At 44.5% G+C, this 19,942-nt stretch overlaps 1 protein-coding gene across 1 annotated transcript; it reads left to right on the forward strand.

The window, feature by feature from the left end:
- Window positions 1-9,239: 9,239 nt before the first annotated feature.
- On the forward strand, window positions 9,240-19,299 carry Dut (deoxyuridine triphosphatase). The gene is made up of 7 exons (XM_021226295.2): window positions 9,240-9,458; window positions 9,979-10,111; window positions 11,406-11,497; window positions 13,653-13,697; window positions 18,359-18,433; window positions 18,580-18,650; window positions 18,924-19,299. The coding sequence occupies exons 1-7, from the start codon at window positions 9,299-9,301 to the stop codon at window positions 18,978-18,980; spliced, it is 633 nt and encodes a 210-aa protein (XP_021081954.2). The 5' UTR covers window positions 9,240-9,298; the 3' UTR covers window positions 18,981-19,299.
- Window positions 19,300-19,942: the final 643 nt, after the last annotated feature.

The following is a 19,942-nucleotide window of genomic DNA, read 5'->3' on the forward strand; positions in this document are numbered from 1 at the left end:
TTTTTAGAGGAAACTTTGTACCCAAACCACAACTGTGTGATCTTGTGTATTTCTGTGGGAGAGTTAGGGCTACACAGATAACTGGGAAAATGAAAGTGGACTCCCTGAGGTGGCTGCTTTCTGTTTCCAGAAGGCATTTGGAGGAGAAATCAAGGGAGGCGAGGGGCTCTGCTTCCTGCTCTATGCTATGTGAAGAACCATGGCCGCAAGCTCCTGCCTCCATGAACCAAACCTCTCGTCTTTGCCTCTATTACGCTGTGACGGGCTGGATCTGAAAGTGTGCCTCTAATAAGCCTGTCTTTCCTCAAATTGCTTCTGTCAGGTATTTTGGGTTCCGCAACAGAAAAGCAATGAATACGGGAGTGGGGAAGAAGGAGTGTCTCCAGTTGGATTTCTGTGCTATAATAGCTCTTTCTGTTGCTTCCTGTCCTAGCGTAGGAAGCCATTCTCTCTTTATAAGTAACACACGTGTGTTTGGGGAAGTCTGGACAATCAAAAATGACACTTAAAACGATTAATCCTTTTACTTTGACTCAAATTGTAAATTCTAGGAAAATTATAAAAGAAAAATAAACTCTGCCCCAATGCCAGATGGAATCATATAAAGATTCTCTGATCAGAGACCAGTCCACAGAGGTGGCTACATTATGAAGTTAATTTTGTAGTTCAATAAGAAAGCCCAATGAGAAAGGTGGACACGCTACGAAGAAGCACTATGAGCCAAGGAAGACAGAGAAACACCATGGTTTCTCAAGGGTGTTTCAGTGCAGTCCCTGTAGCCCTCCTCCATTTATAGCTCGTTATGGCTCAGACTTTCCCTTCCTATTTGACAATAGGTTTAACTCCAGCTTTTTAGTCCCACTCAGTTGCTGATGGGGCATCTTTTGTGATTTGTCTTGATGATCTCCATTCAGCTTAATTGAGAAAGCAGCAGACATTCGGGATGCTGTCCTGTGATCGTTAATACAATTATACAGCAAAATTTGTGCTGGGGACAAAAGAGGCTGGCCTCGCTCAGGTATTTAAGGTGATGATGTCTCCATCACAATGTTGAGCACAGCAGGTTTGGTAGAGCTGGGAACAATGATTAAATGTGAAGGCTATGATGAACCCACAAAATTCTCTAAAGTAAATCCCTAAAGCAATGGTCTCTAACCAGGAGGGGCAGGCAAAGAGCCTTAGCCAAGCTCTCTGCGGATCGCTTTTCTTCTTAAAGCTATCGCTTTTACACTGTTTACTTCATAAGAGCCAAATGAAGCCTTTAAATTAGATAACCGTAACTCATCTATGAACTATAATTACAGAGATTGTGTCTTCTGACGTGTCTGCATTATCTAGAGTCAGCTTTTCATGATGGCCACCCTTGTTAAGTTAGATTGAGTATTCAGATTTTATGCTAAGTATTCTGTCCTCACCAACTTCTGCAGCACAATGAGGTGATAATTTGTGAGTTAGTTCAAATAGTTTTACAGCAAGAAATATTTGTGTGATTAGCTTCTGGGCCACTTAACTGGCAGTCAGTTTTTTGTCAATCTACAGAGCTATTTCTTCTTAAGATATATTTATGTTTAATGAGTGTTTTGCCTGAATGGGTGCAACTATTGCATGTGTGCTTGGTGCCCATCCATGTCAGAAGAAGGTATTTGGTCCTCTGAGACCGGAGTTATGGATGGTTTTGAGCCTTTGTGTGCGCAATGGAAGCCAGACATACATGCTCTGCAAGAGCCAGTGCTCTTAGCCATTGAGCCATCTCTCCATCCCCTCCTGAGATATTTGTATACTTAAGATTCCCTGTGCGGGTCTCATGAAATCAAAATCCTGCTTCTGTTCGTGTTCTTCATGAAAGCCTCATCGGAATATCTGCACGCGGTTGCTACATTATACACTAATAAAATATTTTTAAATATGTCTGAACACACTTCTGGGGGAACACAAGACATTCTGAGAAGCTTCCCGACCATATTTTCTAGGCGTGTGTGTGTGTGTGTGTGTGTGTGTGTGTGTGTGTGTGTGTGTGTGTGTGTGTAGGCCAGACGTCAATCTCTGGTGTCATTTCTCAGAAGTCACTCACCCTGCTTGTACAGACAGGGTCTTTCATTGAACCGGAACTCACTAAGATGACTTCCCAGGGAGCCCCAGAGATCTGTCCACCTCCCCAGTGCTGTGAATACAAGTACATACCTCTACCTGCTTTTTACGCAGGTAGGGAGTATCAAGCTCAGGTTCTCTCATTTGTATGTCAAACAATCTACTGAGCCATCTCCCCAGGCTCCACAATGGTGTATTGGGCCAAAAGTTTAAAAATAGTACAGAAACAAAGTTAAGCATTCTGAACTCTGGAAAAATAATTTTCATTAATTTTATATTTTAGACTTTGATCCAGGTGGTCAGTGTTTTTATTTGTTCACACTTCTCTGTATTACCAGTTCCTTTTTCTGGTCCCACTCTTGTAACCATCTGCTTACAAAAGCACACTTCCTACCTGCCCCCAGCCACCTCAGACTTTGTTCCATGGTAGAATGGCCTCCAGAATAAAAAGCAAAGAAACACGGTTCAATTTTAGTGTAAGAGCCCTAACTGACTTCTTGTTTTCTTGGCATCTTTGCCTAATGGTGAACTTCAGCATGAGAAGCAAGGTGGCTTTGGCCCTTTGGGAATGTTCTAAATTCAGATAGAGTTGGCTAGCTAAAGACATCCATCACTGCCTGGATCTCTTCCACTCCTGCATTATTGTCTAAGCAAACATACTCCCACTGAAAAGGAACACAAGAGTTTTCAAACCCCCAAACCTGAGAAAATGCCTCTACAAAGGACCCTCACCACAGGAAGTTGGATAGAAAAATGGTGACACCGACCAGAAGTCTGAGACACCGGAAGAGGGAGAAAGCAATACATGGTGTTAAATGCATTGGTTTGAATGCACTGGTGATAAACTCCCACTCGTTATCAATGCACCAGTATCCCATTAAGAAAAACTTAAAACTTAGAATCACTTCCCCTTGGAGTAATTTCACCAAGAGTGAGGCCAGACTTGAATTCTCTGCTTGTCTCTCCCTTTGCCTTTGCCATTCATTGTCTGTCGCATGAGTCTGAATCTGTGACTGACTGCATGCTGTCATGTGACTCTTACCCTGTGTCTGTGTCTGTCTGTGTGTTCATGCCTCCAACAAAGGGCTCTGCTCTCTCTTATATACAACAGTGAAGAAAGCTTACATGAGGGAAGCAATGGGGGATACTTTTTAGAAATCCTTAACAGTTTTAAAAGGGGTTAAAGTGATGACTCCAACTGACCAAGATAACAAACAAATCCTATCAAGCGACACCCACAAGTTATTTTCAACATTGATGACAATTCATTGTTTTGCAAGGCTTCTTTCAACCTATTGCTATTTCTAGCATTTATTATCATAGCATGCATTGCTGTCTGTGTCACAGGAATGGAAGAGTACATAATTTAAGATTACAATTGTGCATCAGCTTAGGTTGTGTATGTTGACTTCATGGGAAATCCAAGGCAAGTAAGATCGGTTGTTCCACTGTTCTCTTAAAGGCTGAGTGTACAACAGGACAGCAGTCTTAGAATTAAGTGATCTCAAGATGTATTATCAACTATGGCTGTGTCCAGATGTTCCAGGCTCATGTACTGCAAGAGATGTTTTCAAAATAATGCATTGCCATAGGTAAACATTACTTAAAATGGCGAGTCAAAGTGGCACTAATAGTGAGGCTTATCAAATTAAGCACCCAGAGCACTTTAAATTATAATTTCATGTAAATGAAAAAAGGATTAACAGAGTCAAAGCATTTGACTAAAGACCCAGTGCTATACAGAAAAAAAATTAGACTAATTTTATATTTTAAAAACTGATAAATCAAGCAAACATTTCAATTAAAAGAAAAAAGCAGAATAAAACATATACAAAAAAAACTAAAATAAATGTTTAGAAAGTTTAGAAGAAGACAAGAAAGGGTAAAACAATTAATTAGAACTCTGGAAAGAAACCAACTGTGGTGATTTGAGAGAAAATAACCCACAAAGGGGCAGGCACTATTTGGAGGTGTGGCTTTGTTGGAATAGGTGTGGCTTTGTTGGAGGAAGTGTGTCACTGTGGGGTTGGGCTTTGAGGTCCTATTCTCAAGCTACACCCAGTGAGATAGTTCACTTATTGTTGCCTGTGGATCAAGATGTAGAACTCTCAGTTCCTTCTCCAGCACCATGTCTGCCTGCACACTGCCACACCCTGCCATGATGGTAACGGACTAAACCTCTGGAACTGTAAGTCAGCTCCAGTTAAATGTTTTCCTTTATAAGAGTTGTGGTGGTCAGGGTATCTCTTCACAGCTATAGAACATTGATTATCACGCCAATTCACAGTTTAAAGTCTACCATAATGCTTCCGTGCTAGTGAAGGACAGATGCATGAGCAGCTGAAATGAATAAATCTTTCATATCATATTCGGGTACATGCAATGAAGAACCATAAAATAGGGCAAGGCATTAGCTGGTGTCCAGGAGGAGACTATTTTCAAAGAGGGGAAGACCTGAGAGAAAGAAAAACAAAAATCTCTTCTTTTTTGGGGGGGGTTTCAAGACAGGATTTCTCTGTATTGTTTTGGAGGCTGTCCTGGAACTAGCTCTTGTAGACCAGGCTGGTCTCGAACTCACAGAGATCTGCCTGCCTCTGCCTCCCGAGTGCTGGGATTAAAGGTGTGCACCACCACCACCTGGCCAAAATCTCTTCTTAAAATGCTTTGTTTGTTTTTGAGACAGGGTCTCACAATGTAGACCTGGTTGTCCTGGAACTTGCTCTACAGGCTAGGTTGTCCTCAAACTCAGAGATCAAAATGCCTCTGCCTCCCAAGAGCTGGGGTTAAAGGTGTGTGCCATCATACCTAGCTCTTAGACTTTTTTTTTAAGCTTGAAGCATAAGCAGTTGAAATGCACCTGAGAAGAGGAACCACAGGAGAAGGGAGGAAAACCAGAGAGTATGACTGAGGAAGAAGCTGTGGCCTGGCCCAGGGGAGAAGCATTTCTGCAAGAGCACCATCAATTCTGACATGAAGAATCCTGATTCTGGAATCCTGAGAGCATGGGCAGCAGCAGGTTCAGTGTCGTCATAGTCTTCTTGGAGCACATAGAAACTGCAGGGAATGGTGGGAGGACAAGGATTCTGATGCTACAGCGTCTGAGGTTGCAGGCCAACTTTGCTCATAACGCTCCTATTTGATCCTCAGTTTTCAAGCTGCCACTGGGCATATGCAATTAAATTAGTCAGCAGAACTGATAGCTGTGTCCTGCTGTGGTAGGGAGATATCTAGTTCTTAACTGAAGTAGCTTGGATTTAAGCTACTTAGTCAGTGGTCTAAAATAACCTCAGATGAAAAGTGATCACAACAAGCACTTTCTATACCCAAATTAACAAAAATGATACCAAAGGACACTATCGTAGTGGTAGGTATTATAAGTCAAGCAACATCTTTGTTTGACTAAAACACCCAGGTAAATACTTTGAAGCATTCATGAAGTTATATGACTTTTGCTAATCTGGAAGATAAGATATGAGCTCACACACCAGAGCCAAGTGACAAATAAATGATATAGTAACTGTTATGGGAGATAAGATGGGAGCAGAAGTCACTCTTGGTTCTAAGTGTCTCCAGGAAAGTAAGCTTTTGATCTGGGAAAGAGAGTTGTGATTTTTACATGATAAGAGAAGCAAGGATTCAAACCATTTCTCATCATACCTGTTTCTTATTTTGAAAAGCAACACATGGAAGAAAAAGTCTTCAATTAAAAATTAGATGAACTGGATAGTGGTGGTGCATGCCTTTAATCCCAGCACTTATAAGACAGAGGCAGGCGGATCTCTGTAAGTTCTAGTCCAGCCTGCTATACAGAGTGTTCCAGGACAGCCAGGAGTGTACAGTAAATCCTGTCTGGAAAAACCAATAAATAAATGAATAAATATAGAAATAAAAAGTAGAGGAAGTGGGGGCTGGAGGGCACAGTATAACTGAGAAAGTGCTCACCTAGAATGCATGAAGCCCTGGGTTGCATCTTCAGTTTCTGTCAAAATTAGGCATGGTGGCTCACACCTGTAACCCCAGCACCAGGGAGGTAGAGCAGGAGAATAAGGTCTTTTTTTTTCTGGTGATTTTTTATTTAAATTAGAAACAAGCTTGTTTTACATGTCAATCCCAGTTCCCTTTCCCTCCCCTCATCCATTGACCCCACTATCCCATCCCCTTTCTGCTCCCCAGGGAGGGTGAGGTCTTCCATGGGGGATCTTCAAAGTCCATCATATCATTTGGAGCAGGGCCTAATCCCTCTCCTGTGTGTCTAGGCTGAGAGAGTATTTCTGTATGTGGTGTGGGCTCCTAAAGTCCATTTGTATACTAGGGACAAATACTGATCCACTACCAGAGGACCCATAGATTGTCCAGGCCTCCTCACTGACACCCATGTTCAGGGGTCTGGATCAGTCCTATGCTGGTTTCCCAGCTCTCAGTCTGGAGTCCATGAGCTCCCTCTTGTTCAGGTCAGCTGTTTCTGTTGGTTTCACCAGCCTGGTCTTGACACCTTTGCTCATCACTCCTCCCTCTCTGCAACTGGATTCCAGGAGTTTGGCTCAGTGTTTAGCTGTGGGTGTCTGCTTCTGCTTCCATCAGTTACTGGATGAAGGCTCTAGGATGGCATATAAGTTAGTCATCAATCTCATTATTGGAAAATGGCATTTAAGGTAGCCTCTCCACTATTGCTTAGATTGTTAGTTGGGGTCATCCTTGTAGATCTCTGGACATTTCCCTTGTACCATATTTCTCTTTAAACCTATAATGGCTCCCTCTATTATGGTATCTCTTTTCTTACTCTCCTCTGTTCTTCCCCTGACTCAGTCTTCCTGCTCCTTCATGTCATCCTTTTCAAGGTCAGTGTAGGTCATGGGGATACATGAGATCCTGTCTCAAAATATGATGAATTGATTAAGAAAATAAATACAATTAGCAAACAAGACCCCACCTCTCCCTGAAGAACTAAGGACAGTTAATGGTTGCCCACCCATGCTCAAGAAGGCAAATCTAGTTAAATGCCATGGACCACACACACACACACACACACACACACACACACACACACACACACACACCAGAACAGGAGAGGCACCTCAGGAGAAGGGGTTTGTGGCAGGAGGATGTGATAAGATGGAATAATTGGAGGGATATGATCAAAGCAATACACATTCATGTACAAAATTGAAAAGAATATATTTCATGCATATGTTTGTGTGGGTCTGATTATCTGTATATGCACCATGTGTATACAAGTGCCATACAAAGCCAGAAGACAGAGTTAGAGCCCCTGAAGCTGGAGTTTCAGGCAGTTGTGAGCCACCCAATGTGGATGCTGCCAACCAAATCTGGGTCTGATGCGGGAGCACCAATTGCCCTGAACAGCTGACCTCTCCAGGCCCAACAATAATCTTCTTTAAAGAATGGACGCAAATGCTAAGATTTGTGCAAGGCAATAATATGGAGGGGTCTGAATGACTACACAGTGAGATTACTGCCTGTCTTAGTGTCCTATTTCTGTGAAGAGGCCCCAGGACCAGGGCAACTCCTAGAGAGAAAGCATTTCCTTGGAGGTTTGCTTACAGTTTCCGAGAGTTTAGTCCCTTATCATGGCAGGAAGCCAGCAAACACGGCATTGGAGCAATGGCTGAGAGCTACATCCTGATCCTCAGGCCTGGTGTGGGCCTTTGAAACCCACCATGACACACCAGGAATACAAAAGGCCAGTCAAAGTATGTAGGGTTCTTCCCTTATGGATTTTGTATCTTACCAATAAGTACCTAATGTACAAGAAAAACATATACAAGAAATGTAAATAGACATTTTGATAGTAAACAGTGCTAAGGGGAGGCAGAGCAACAACTTCAATTTTTTGAGAGTGGCCTCTTGGAGATAAATTGAATCTTGTTGAGACCAAAGCTGGGTCTAGAAACTGTTAGGAAGACAATGTGACCAGAGGGCTGCAGTGTTGTTAAAATGTCTAAGTTTACCCAGTAAGAAGACATGAACCGTGAGTCAACTGTCCCCTGTGGAGTTTTATTGGTAGACAGGAAAGGAAAGGGTGTGTGTGTGAGAGAGATAACCAACCCGGGCAGAGCTGAGAGAGAGGGAAAGAAAGAAATAAGAGAAAGTAAGAGAGAGTAAGAGAGTGAAAGAGGAAGGAGGGAGGGAGGGAGGGAGGGGGAAGGGAGAGGGGGGGAGGGAGGGAGGGCAGGGGTCTGTCCTTTAAAGGGGTCCTTTGCACCAGACGGGTTCTCCTGGAACTCTGGGCTGACCAGAGAACTGCCTGAGTGCATTCTGCCAGGGCAGGCCTGCGTAATGCCTGAACCTTTCAGGCAGGATAATCGCTCAAGTCTGAAAATGAGTAGAATGCCTGATCACTGCTAACAATTTAGGAAGTTCTGGGTGTACAGGTAAAATTTAAAGGCTGGGCCCAAGGAAAAGGCTCAGCAGGAAAATGAGCTTGTTGCCCAAGCCGAGCCACCGCGGTTCACCCCTAAACCCACGGATAATAGATGGAAGGAGGGAGGGGCTGACAGGCAGCGTCTGCGGGACCACACTACTCATCTTGGACTCGCAATAACAGATTCTTTTTTTCCTTCCTTCTCCCCCCCCCCCCAGGGTTTCTCCCTGGCAGTCCTTGAACTCGAGCTGTAAGCCAAGTTGTCCTCAAACCAACAGAGCTCCACCTGCCTCTGCCTCCCAAGTGCAGGGATTAAAGGCGTGTGTCCCCACCAGCTGGCTAGCAACAGACTCATTAAAGAGCCTCAGGAAGCGTACCGACTGCACACTCACCAGGGGACCGCACTGGCCTGTAGAAAAGGCATGGAAATGACCATCATCCCTTCATATGTTGGCATTTTTGTAAAAGTGCCTTGGGCCCTCTGTTTATTCTGAAAAAGTGCCTCACAACTTGAGTTCCGTATGTTTGTGGTATACTCCAGATAAAACCGGAGATTCTCCTAAGTTCCTTAATTATCCTCTTTGCAAAGCCAAAGAATGTTTGACTCCCAGCCACGGAATCTCCCATTTGCCTTGGGTGAGAACGACTTATTTAAAAACGCTCTGGGGGAACATTTGTAGAAGGCAAACGGTCTCTTTCTGCACCGCGGAACGTCGGGGCGAGGAAACGAGCAGGAGGGCCGCTAGGCGGAGCGCAGGGCGGGGCAGCGGGTTCAGGGCCTGCGGGGCCTAAAGCTCCAGCCAGCAGCGGCCCAGGGAGAGCCCCGCCATGCCGTTCCCGTGCGCCCGAACGCTGCTGCGCGGCCGCCTCCTGCAGGCTCGGCTCCTCTCGCGCGCGCTCCTGCCCGGGCAGAGCCCAATCCGCAACGGAACCAGTGAAGCCGGGGCCGGGGCCGGGGCCGCGCGGGCTGCGGCGGGAGCGCGCGCTGGTAAAAGGGGGCTGCGGCGGGAGCGCGCGCTGGTAAAAGGGGGCTGCGGCGGGAGCGCGCGCTGGTGGTGGGAGGGTGCCAGGGAGGACGCACGCGCTGGTGGGGAGGGGGGAGCCAGGGAGGACGCACGCGCTGGTGGGGAGGGGGGAGCCAGGGAGGACGCACGCGCTGGTGGGGAGGGGGAGCTGGGGGGGACGCGCACGCTCAAGGGAGGGTGCCGGGAGGGTGCGTGCGCTGGTGGGGAGGCTGGGTTTGTCCAGGTAGCGGCGTGCCTGGGCGGGGCTCCGAGCGCGGGAGCTAGTCCACTCGGGTCCCCGAGGAGGGGAGCTTGCTGCGGTCGGTGCATCCACTAGGCCGCGCTCCAGCCCCTTGCGGAAGGCCGGGCCCCCGTCCTGCGCGGTGGGCTCGTCCAGGCGGGAGATTTTTTTTTTTTCTTCTTTTAACCCCTGGGTTGGCGGGCTCCGGTGCTCAGTGCGCTCTGCTTTCCACCGCTTGCCACCCACCATGCCCTGCTCGGAAGACGCTGCCGCCGGCTCGGTGAGCAAGAGAGCTCGGGCCGAGGATGGCGCTTCCCTGCGCTTCGTGCGGCTCTCGGAGCACGCCACGGCTCCCACGCGCGGGTCCGCCCGCGCTGCGGGCTACGACCTGTACAGGTGAGAGCTGCGGCCGGGCTGCAGGAATGCAAACACCGAGCCTTGGTGCAGCCGTGGCTCCGCTGCGTTCTCCCAGAGATCTTTAAGAGTTTATGTTAAGCAGCCCCAGTAGGGGTTTGGGCGAGAGGGAAGTAAACGGCTGACACGTCCAAAGCGTTACTGTGCCGCGTGCACTCCACCTTTTCCAAGTGGAAGGTTCGGTGAGCAAGACTTGACGGAGGGTGACCGTCTGCGGTGTGCACGTTAGAAGAGCTACGTTGAGAGTTTAGGAAAAAGATCTGTGGACGCTGCTTACTTCTGTACATCCCATCCTAGGGCTGGGAACTTAAGGAACGGGGTCCCAGGCTAGTGAGATGGCTCAGGGTAAAAACACTTGCATGGTCACCAAGCCTGTTGACCCGTGTGTATGAATCTAGCATGGAAAATCTTGGGAGGGATATTAGCTACTTTGGCCATCTTGTAAATAAGTCTGTGTATTTGAAGACTGCAGTCTAAGGAGTGCAAACACCTTGTGAAAGAAATGGAGCTATCCTACAGGTAGTTCTACCAGATTGAATTAAGGCCTCCAAAGTAACTTCCGTGTTGCTTATTGTCTAGTCTCTGACGTTTATTATCGTGAGGGGTGCTCCAGCAATAGAGACCATAGCAGCATTTTGTAGGACCTTCGGGAATCGGTTTTCATCAGTGCCCATCCCCAGGAGCTGGGTGATAGGTGACCAGTTTTCTCCTCAGCCACCCAGGTCCACAGCCATAGCTCTGGAGGCTTGTTGATCTACCTGCTAAGAGGAAGGATGAAGTGCATCTCAACCTCTCACCGGTGTTTTGTCTTAGCATTTTCTTCAGGTTCACCCTCATTCAAGGGAAAGCAAAATGGGTTCATATGCATTGGCAGGTTAGCACTGTGCCTGGCAGGGAGTGAGGGCCTAGTGAGTGGTAGCCGTTATTTGCCCATTTCTTGGCTTTTCACTTTCTCCATAAAGGTAGTGAATTAAGTCAGCCTTTCTGCTCTTCATGCCAATTCTCCAACCATTGCTTTCAGAGACAAGAACGTGCAGCAGTAATAGTGTTGCCATTTTGTTCCACTGTTAATTCAGAGAACTGTTAGCTAAGATGTGTGTTCACACCCCACCTTTACCATGTAGTTAGGGCTAGCCTGGGAACTCTGTGAGTTCAAAGTCAGCCCGGTCTACAAAGAGAGTTCCAGAACAGCCATGGCTGTTACAAAGAGAAACCCTGTCTTGAAAAACCCAAAAGGAAAAAGTTTAATAAATACTTTACTTAACTGTCTTTTTAGTGCCTATGATTATACAATACCACCTATGGAGAAAGCCATTGTGAAAACAGACATTCAGATAGCTGTTCCTTCTGGGTGTTATGGAAGAGTAGGTAAGTGGTGTAAGAAACAGGTAACTGTCATGCCTGTCCTTTATGATAATGTCTGTCATCTTAGTGTCCTGTGGGCTTGGTCTGTGGCCATCTGACCAGATGCACTTGTTTTAAAAAAAACTCAGATTCACATGTCTGCTTTTGCATTTTTACTTCAAACACCTTCTTAAGCTTATAGAATTGTTACTACACTGACCCAATTGTTGGTTCTTAAAATGGATTTAGGTGGTTTTTAATTGGAGCTTTTCCCAGTAGTATTGTCAACTCTGCAAGAGTTAGTCTGCATATGAGGTCACATTCTTCGTGAATACAGTGATAAGGGTGACTAGTATTTGTGTAAGAAAGTGGGGTCTTAGAATGATGGCTTTGGCAGTGTATTTTATGGGAGAGAGGCCTTGTCTTGTTCTGGGCCCCAGAGATTAGAATGAGGGGCACTTGTATGTTTGAATCAGTTACTGCTGAGAAAAAGTGGACTGTCAGTTTCTGGGGTGTGTCACTTATCTAGAGAGCAAATTCAAAACTGGTCAAGAACCTAAGTACTTTTTGTAATTTCAAACTAAGTAGGAGGGAAAAACCAAGGCTCTTCTTAGGTGAGAGAACTGGACTACCACTCTTGCTCTGCGTGTGTAGAACCTCCAGCACTTCAGCCCTTGAAAAGAGGAAAAGGGGTTCTGCTTGTCTAGCATCCGGACTACACTTTTAAAGTCCTGGGGTAGGAAAGCAATTGGTTGGAATGAGGAAGCATCCCTGAAAAGGTAGTGTTTATTGACAAATGCCTGCTTTAGATTGTGAAGTGTGGTGCTAGATGTTAGGATTGTTTTATTTTTATTTATTTATTTATTTATTGGTTTTTCGAGACAGGGTTTCTCTGTGGCTTTGGAGGCTGTCCTGGAACTCGCTTGGTAGTCCAGGCTGGTCTCGAACTCACAGAGATCCGCCTGCCTCTGCCTCCCGAGTGCTGGGATTAAAGGCGTGTGCCACCAACGCCCGGCTGATGTTAGGATTGTTGATAGACCTGATGGCTAGGTCAGCAAGTTTAAGCTATAAAATGTCTTTGTATTTTTAGAATTAAAAATGTACAGTAGACTTTAATTTTTGATGAAATTCCATAGATATTTTAGTTCACTAACACTAGAGCTTTGACCATTACTCATGTTTCATGCAGGCGTGTCTCCTAACCTGAAGAATGAAAAGAAGTCCCAGGTTCTCTGCTAAGCTCTGCCATTGTTTGCGTAGCCTTATCCCTTGTTCATTCTAGGATTTGCATATTTAGCTCTCCCATCTTGAACCACAAGTTGCGTCAAAAAGATGGCTCAGTGAGACCCGAGTGTGATGCCAGGGACCCACATGGAGAGAACTGAGTCCCCAGAGTTGTCTTCTGACACAGACATGCACACACACACACACACACACACACACACTCACTCACTCACACACGTACACAGACACACTCATAGTAAATATGATGTAAACCTAGTCAGAAGACTCCAAACTTGGCTGTTCTTGCTCATTTTCCAGTTCATCCCAGCAATCCATATTGCTTGTTTCTGAACAGCCACCCATCATGGGGCTGTGCTCTGTGTTTGTCTTGAATTAAAACAACATTGGATTTTTCTAAACTAGCCTTTCCATCTTTGGTAGTATAGTATATGGTAAATTGCAGCGCCCACTGTGCAGCCTGTGTCCGAGAATGTGCGGAGGGTGTCGGGGATTGATGACACAGACCAGAAGGCTCCTCAAGAAGGCTCTCTTTTATTCCTAGTCTGGCTCGTTATCATATACCCTGACACCAGAGGTGGGGGTGGGTGGATTGAAGAGGTAGATAGTCTTTGGGAAAGGGGATAGTCTTTGGGAAAGGTCAAGGTCAGGGCGGTTCCCGTGGGCCAGCCCTTTTCAGGAACTTATTGCCCCTGGCATTCTATTGTTTTTAGTAAACATTGTCTTACAGCTGCCTACTCCCAGGCCGATGGGGAAGTGGGTCTCTGCTCAAGGTCTGGTGTCCCCACAGTAAATGTGTTCTTTAAGAATGATCTGCTGAAATTAAGGTGGAAGTATAAACCTTAGAGGAGACCATGGTACTTGTTATATCAAAAATAGTGGATCTATTTCTCATTACCGTTTAAAATAACCACTGTTTTTCCAATTTTGTTTTTAGCTCCACGCTCTGGCTTGGCAGTAAAGCACTTCATAGATGTGGGAGGTAACATTTATTTCTTTATCCTATGAATTTTTTGTAGTATCCTTGCCCCTTCCAATTTCTAGGACTGAATAGACAACAATGCTATGGTTTCAGGTAGTGTTTGATAATGTCTAATTTCTACTAATCATATATGAAATACATGCTATTTTACTAGTAACAGGCACTGTCCAACAAAGGGTTTTTGCCTTGCTGAACTGAGAATCTATATTTAATACAAAATTGGTTCATAGACTGGGAAAACCTTTTGTGTGGTTATTGAATTATAGTTTTCTGAAACAGAAAGACAGATCTAGCTTGTAAGAATTTTCTTAGCTTTGGAAGAAGGGCCATACTTGTTTTGCAAAATATAACAAGGTACTTTTCCCCTGCAGTATGAAGACAAAATGGGGTACTTTTCTACATTTCTCAAAGGTTTCTTCAGAGACGCTGCTTCTCTTGTTACCTTCTAACTGTGCCTCTATGTGTAAAGAATCTTCACTTTCCAGATAGGCTGGCTCTTACGTGTGTATTTAGTATATGCGAGCATTTTGCCTGTGTGTGTATGCGCCGTGTGCATGCCTGGGTCTTTAGATGAGGCCAGAAGAAGGCATCCCCTTGGACCTGGAGTTGCAGAAGGTTGTGGGCTGCCAGGAGGTCTCTGTTAAGTGATCCTAGGGGTCCTCTATGAGAGGGGCTTTTAATCACGGAGCTATCTTTGTAGGCCCTCTGGATAGGATTGTTTCTGATCTCTTATTAGACATATAACTCCACTGTTGTGCCAGAATCTTGCCCTTTCTTTGTCTTCATCTACTATTTCACTTCAGAGACACTGGCCCCAGATATGGGGGTATGCTAGGTTATCTGGCGGCCATTTTTACAGAACCATGTCAAGAGGGGTGTTGGTTTATAAATGAGAAAACTGACCTAGAAATGTGTTTCCAATACCACTGCTCTGGGGAGTAAAAGCTGCCCCATCTCCTCACTGTCTTCTGTTGCTGTCCTGTGCCAGTGTGGGTGGGGGTTAGTTAAGCACGCGATGCGCTTGACTGCCCAGACACCTGCCTATCCCTTGGCCTTTAGAAAGTACTGGTGTCTCCCATGGCGCCACTAGGTGGTGCTGTGGGGCAAGGCAGATACCTCAGATTAGTTTTCGGTTCTGCGTAGCCTCAAGGTTGATATTTACAGTCCTTTCTTGGATTGAGAAATCCCAGGGCTTAGTGAGTTACATATAATTTTCAGAAATACTTCTTACAGTCTAGAGAGATGGCTCAGCAGCTAAAAGCACCGACTGCTCTTCCAAAGGCCCTGGGTTCAATTCTCAGCACCCACATGGCAGGTCACAACTATTTGTAACTCCAGGTCTAGGGTATGTGATATCCTCTTATGACTTCCTACGGCACTGAATGCATGTGGTTCACAGACATCTATGCTTGTAAAACACCCATACACATAAAATAAAATTTAAAAGATTAATAACTCAAATATAGTCACTTAATTATCTAACTTAAAGTTATAAAGGATTTTATATTTTTAGTGAAATTCCAAAGGGTTTTTAAAGGGACGATCCTCACCTATAGAATGGAAATTAGTGTGCCTACCTCTGAGGGGTGGTAGAGCTAAGTTAGGTGTGTGAAGCATCCAACAGTGTTTGGCACATACATTACTTCAAGTTAACAGTCCTGTCTCCTAGGTACAGAACTGATTTTTTCATGTGGAAACTTCTTTTTCCCCTCCAACTTTGTTTCTAAATTTTACTCTGCTTAAAACAACTGTCTGGGGGAAAATCTTGTAGTTGGAAAGTTAGCTTGCCTGGTGGTTGGTATGAGGTTATTCATAAAATCAGTGTGGTATGTTCTTGGATGCAGAATATCTAAAACATTTCTCTTAGGTACAAGTTTATCATAGTTGGCAACTGAAGGGAGATGCTATTAGATGCCTCAGGCTGGAAATAGGGGTCAGAAGGAAAAGTTGACTGTGCAAGGTTGTTCTGAATTCACATCTGGTAGATGTGGAGCATTTTCACTCCAGAAGTTTCCAGCGATGGCATGCCAATGTCTCGACACAGAAAACCTGTGTCTGAAGTTGATTAACCACTGCCAGTTCCAGGGCCTGGTTTTTCCAGAGATAGCTTTCCAGGACACTCAATGCATTTTCGTGAGGAGATAGGAGAATGCATTAATCTTTATGCAGAGACTATACACAGTGCTCGTCCTCTTTCTGCAGAAAAGATCGATCTTGGGGGAGGGCATTGTCAGCTTGTCCTTTTCTTTCTTTCTCTTGATCTTTGTTTGTAATTGCAGTACTAGGAGCCCAAGAGCTCACACAAGTGCTCTGCTCCCCTCCCTTTTTCCCTCTAGTCCTCTCTTTACTTGTGGTTGCCTGTGGGTGCTGGGAATTGAACTCAAGTCCTCTGCAAGAACGGCCAGTGCTCTTAACTGTTGGGCCGTGTTTCCAGGCCCTCTTTTCATGTCTTCATGAGACAAAAATCTCATTAAGTTACCAGGTAGGCCTTGGACATGACAGTTGTCCTGCATCAGCCGCCCAGGTAGTTGGGAATTGTAGGCCTCTGCCACTGGAGCCAACATTATTTTGGCTTATTTGCTTACTAGTTAAAGATTTTTCACACTTTCATGTTCCAAGCATATGAAATGACCCAGTGCTGTAGGATTCAAGACAGCTAGCTATTTGAATACTCTCAACAGGAGAACTTAGCAGATACGTAGTAGAGCTAATATATGCTAGAAAAATACTATATTTACAACTCATGAAAAAGAACATTAAAATCATGGACAAAATATAGAAACATGACGTATAAGTGTCCTTTGTATGTATGGAAAGAAAAATGTCCAACCACAGGGAAATGAAAAGTAAGGCCATGGAATGTCTTTTTTATTTATCATACTGGCCAATAATTAAAATATTGCTTCCATCTGATCCTAGCACAGATAGACACTCAAATATTGCTTATTGCCAGAAGTTGAAATGGCTGTCCCTCTTTTTTGAGATTATCTAGTAATGTGTATGTATCCATCCTTTGACCCAGGAAAGTTTTTTGTAACTTATTTGAGATAGCATTAATGTACATCATGGGCTATTTTTGTGTATCATAGCAAAAACATGAAAGCAACATGAATGTTTGGTGTTATGTGTGTAAGATACTATGCATAGAAATAATGGCACTCCCTTCTAGTTATGTATCTAAAGGGAATCACTAGAATTTATGCTATTTCAGTGAACAACTGATTCTTTGGGATACAAGAATTAAAGTAACTTAATTATGTTCATAAACTTTATTACTGTAATAGCAGTTTTTACCTTGTGCATAGTGATACTGTTTGAGTAATTTAATAGTTTCCTAATAAAGTACAGCCCAAAGAATTTGGAAGTCGGTCCGGGTTATCTTTCACAGACTCACTTGTAATCAATATGCTTATTAGGCTGTACCTCAGAGGACTTCCTCGGTGGAAATTCTCCAGCCTTCTGTGGTCATTCATTCCAACAGGGAACACACTCTTATTCTATGCAGTTTCCCTGTTAAGTGCAGGCTGCAGTTAACTTTTCTCCAAAGAGTATGAAAACAGCTGGCCCAATCTTCATTATCAGTTCTGCTCCTAACTATTAAGGACTAGACTGGTAGTAAAGGAAACCTTATATAATACTCGGATTGGTAAAAGGCTTGCTGCTATTCTACTGGAAAAAATAGACCTCTCCTGTAGTCTAGACAGAATGAACTGCCTTTGACATGGGAATTAGATCTCCATGTTAAAAACAGAAACAAGGCTGTTAGTCACATTATCTGTGCTTGTGTAAACCCATCAAATTTCTGACTCCCGGATGCCTGGGGCAAATCTGGGGCATGTATCTTCTGGGTCATGGCAAGGAGCTGCTCAGGTTTCCTGTAAGTTTCTATTTGATTTTATAATATCAAACAGGTACTAATTAAACATTGAAAAATAATCTTGGGCTGGCAAGATGGCCCAGTGGATGGCAATGCCTTACTGCCAAGCCAAATGAGTTCACACCCACCTGGTAGAAGGAGAGAACCCACTTCCATGGCTGTCTTCTGATCTCTACACATGTGCTATTGCAACAACAACAGATTTTAAGAGAGCTCATTAGGCTAACCAGCCAGTGTTTACTGAACTGGCGTGGGTTTAAAAAGGATAGTGGTTTGAATTGAAAAATATAAATAGCAGCTCTGCCCCACTTTCTTATGCAAGTGGAATATTCTAATAGCTGCAAGGGTGCTGCATATCACCATTGACTTTTCCCCTGCATGTTCACCCGGCTTCAGAGTGTTGTGTCCCTGTGATCTAATCAGAAAGCCATGGAAGCTGTTACCAGAGAAGACTTAGAGCCCTGATCTTTTTCTCCTCGTCCTTTTAGCGTATGGACTGGTAGTCAGCTGGAAGGTTGAGATGGTAGCTGCTTCTCCCAGCTTGGAGTGCCAGATGCTCACCACCTGATAAGCTTTCAGGGTGGCAAATTGAGACACGCTTTTTAAATTCTTGTAGTTTAGTAATGTCATTTGTTTTCAGACTATGTAGGACCGAAGTGAGATTCACTTTGTCAGATGTAAGAATAAGAGTCTGAGAAAGTCTTTGGAAAAGAAGGTTTGAGATAATCTTAGACACCTGGTGTTCTGATGGCATAAATCAAAATTACATTGTTCTTTCCTCCAGCCGGTGTCATAGACGAAGATTATAGAGGGAATGTTGGTGTTGTGCTGTTTAACTTTGGAAAAGAGAAGTTTGAAGGTGAGTTAAGTATGTACATTTACATATGCAATTAATTTTGAGTTACCTGGGTTAGTAAAACCGATCCCAGTTCTCATTGAATAGCACAGGACAGAAAAATACATCAGTAAGTATCAATAGTAATCTGTTTTTTATTTTCTTTGAAGTAAAAAAAGGTGATCGAATTGCACAGCTCATTTGTGAACGGATTTTTTATCCGGACTTAGAAGAAGTTAAGGTAAGCGTTGCAGTTGCTGAGTGGGGAATGGATAGTGTGTCATTAAGTGGAGAGGAGGAATGTTTGAGAATGTCCTCTCTGGAGCTGAATAGTGTGCACGACTGTTCTATTTAGGCAAATGTAATTTTTTAGTGTGAGACTGTTTAATGTTTTTCTCTGGATGAATTTGGCCTTTTGGCTGGTAAGGGGTGACATGGTAAGGACAAAGTCTGTGAGTTATCTGGAGAGTCTGTGACACTGACTGGCTTGCCTTGCTCCTATCATGTTTTTCAGACACTGGATGACACTGAAAGGGGCTCGGGAGGCTTCGGCTCCACTGGAAAGAATTAAAATGTGCTTGGAGTGTTTTGCTGTTTGAACACTGTAAAGAGCAGCTCTAGTTTTGGTAGTGTTTTGTGTTGTAGGATGCAGAAAGGGGACCCGTTACGTCACATTGGAACTTCTGTCTCCTGATGTTGATGGTCACCTATAAATCCACACTGTGAGGATGACAAGGACATGCAGATTTGGTCCAACCAAGTGTACAATTGGTTTTTTTTGTTGTGTTATTTAAATTATAGTCCTCTAGCTACTGGTTTTGTTCTAACGGCTTTATCAGTTGTAAGGTTTGTATTTTTTTTAATTCAATAAAGTTGAAGTCTTTAGCAGATAACATTTTTTACGTAAGCTTACTAAAGAACTGAAAGGCCAAGCGAGGCTCAGGGCTGTAGCAGCTCTTGGAGGCGGAGTCTGGAGGATTGCTGTTAGAGGCCAGCCAGGACCACTGGGAGGTGCTGTCTGAGGAAGGGGCGGTGCTAATGCTACTCCTTGCTCTTTTCTGCATTGCTGCTGTTGGCTGGAACTGTAAAGGTCTACTCTCTGGATTGGGAACCCACAGCAGACAGTAAAGGACAGCTCTAGGGTAACTTGGAACCAGGGACTATGGGGGAGGGGCTGCACACGGGAGGGAAGTGACTCGGGTACCTGCGTCACTGAAGGCTCCCCCAGCATGGTGACTGCTCCCTCCAGCCGTAAATGGAGGGCACACTGCACATCCTGGGCTTAAGTGCCTCAGTGGGATGTAATGGGAGGGTTTCTTCCCTGCGGTGCCATACCCCACAGTTTCTGACTCTAGGACAGTGTTTGCTTTGGATTATCTGCCACTGATTGTTTTCCCTCAGTCCTACTGTCTGTCTCTGACATAGCCTCAAGGCAGTGATAGAGTAGAAATCCTAAAGATCAAGCCAGTTTTAGTATTAGTAATGATAGCGCTGTAATCGGTGGCTGGACAGTTAGTCATTTTCTGTTAGTGT

This window comes from Mesocricetus auratus, unplaced genomic scaffold (assembly GCF_017639785.1).
Source record: "Mesocricetus auratus isolate SY011 unplaced genomic scaffold, BCM_Maur_2.0 Super-Scaffold_100004, whole genome shotgun sequence".
NCBI lineage: Eukaryota > Metazoa > Chordata > Mammalia > Rodentia > Cricetidae > Mesocricetus > Mesocricetus auratus.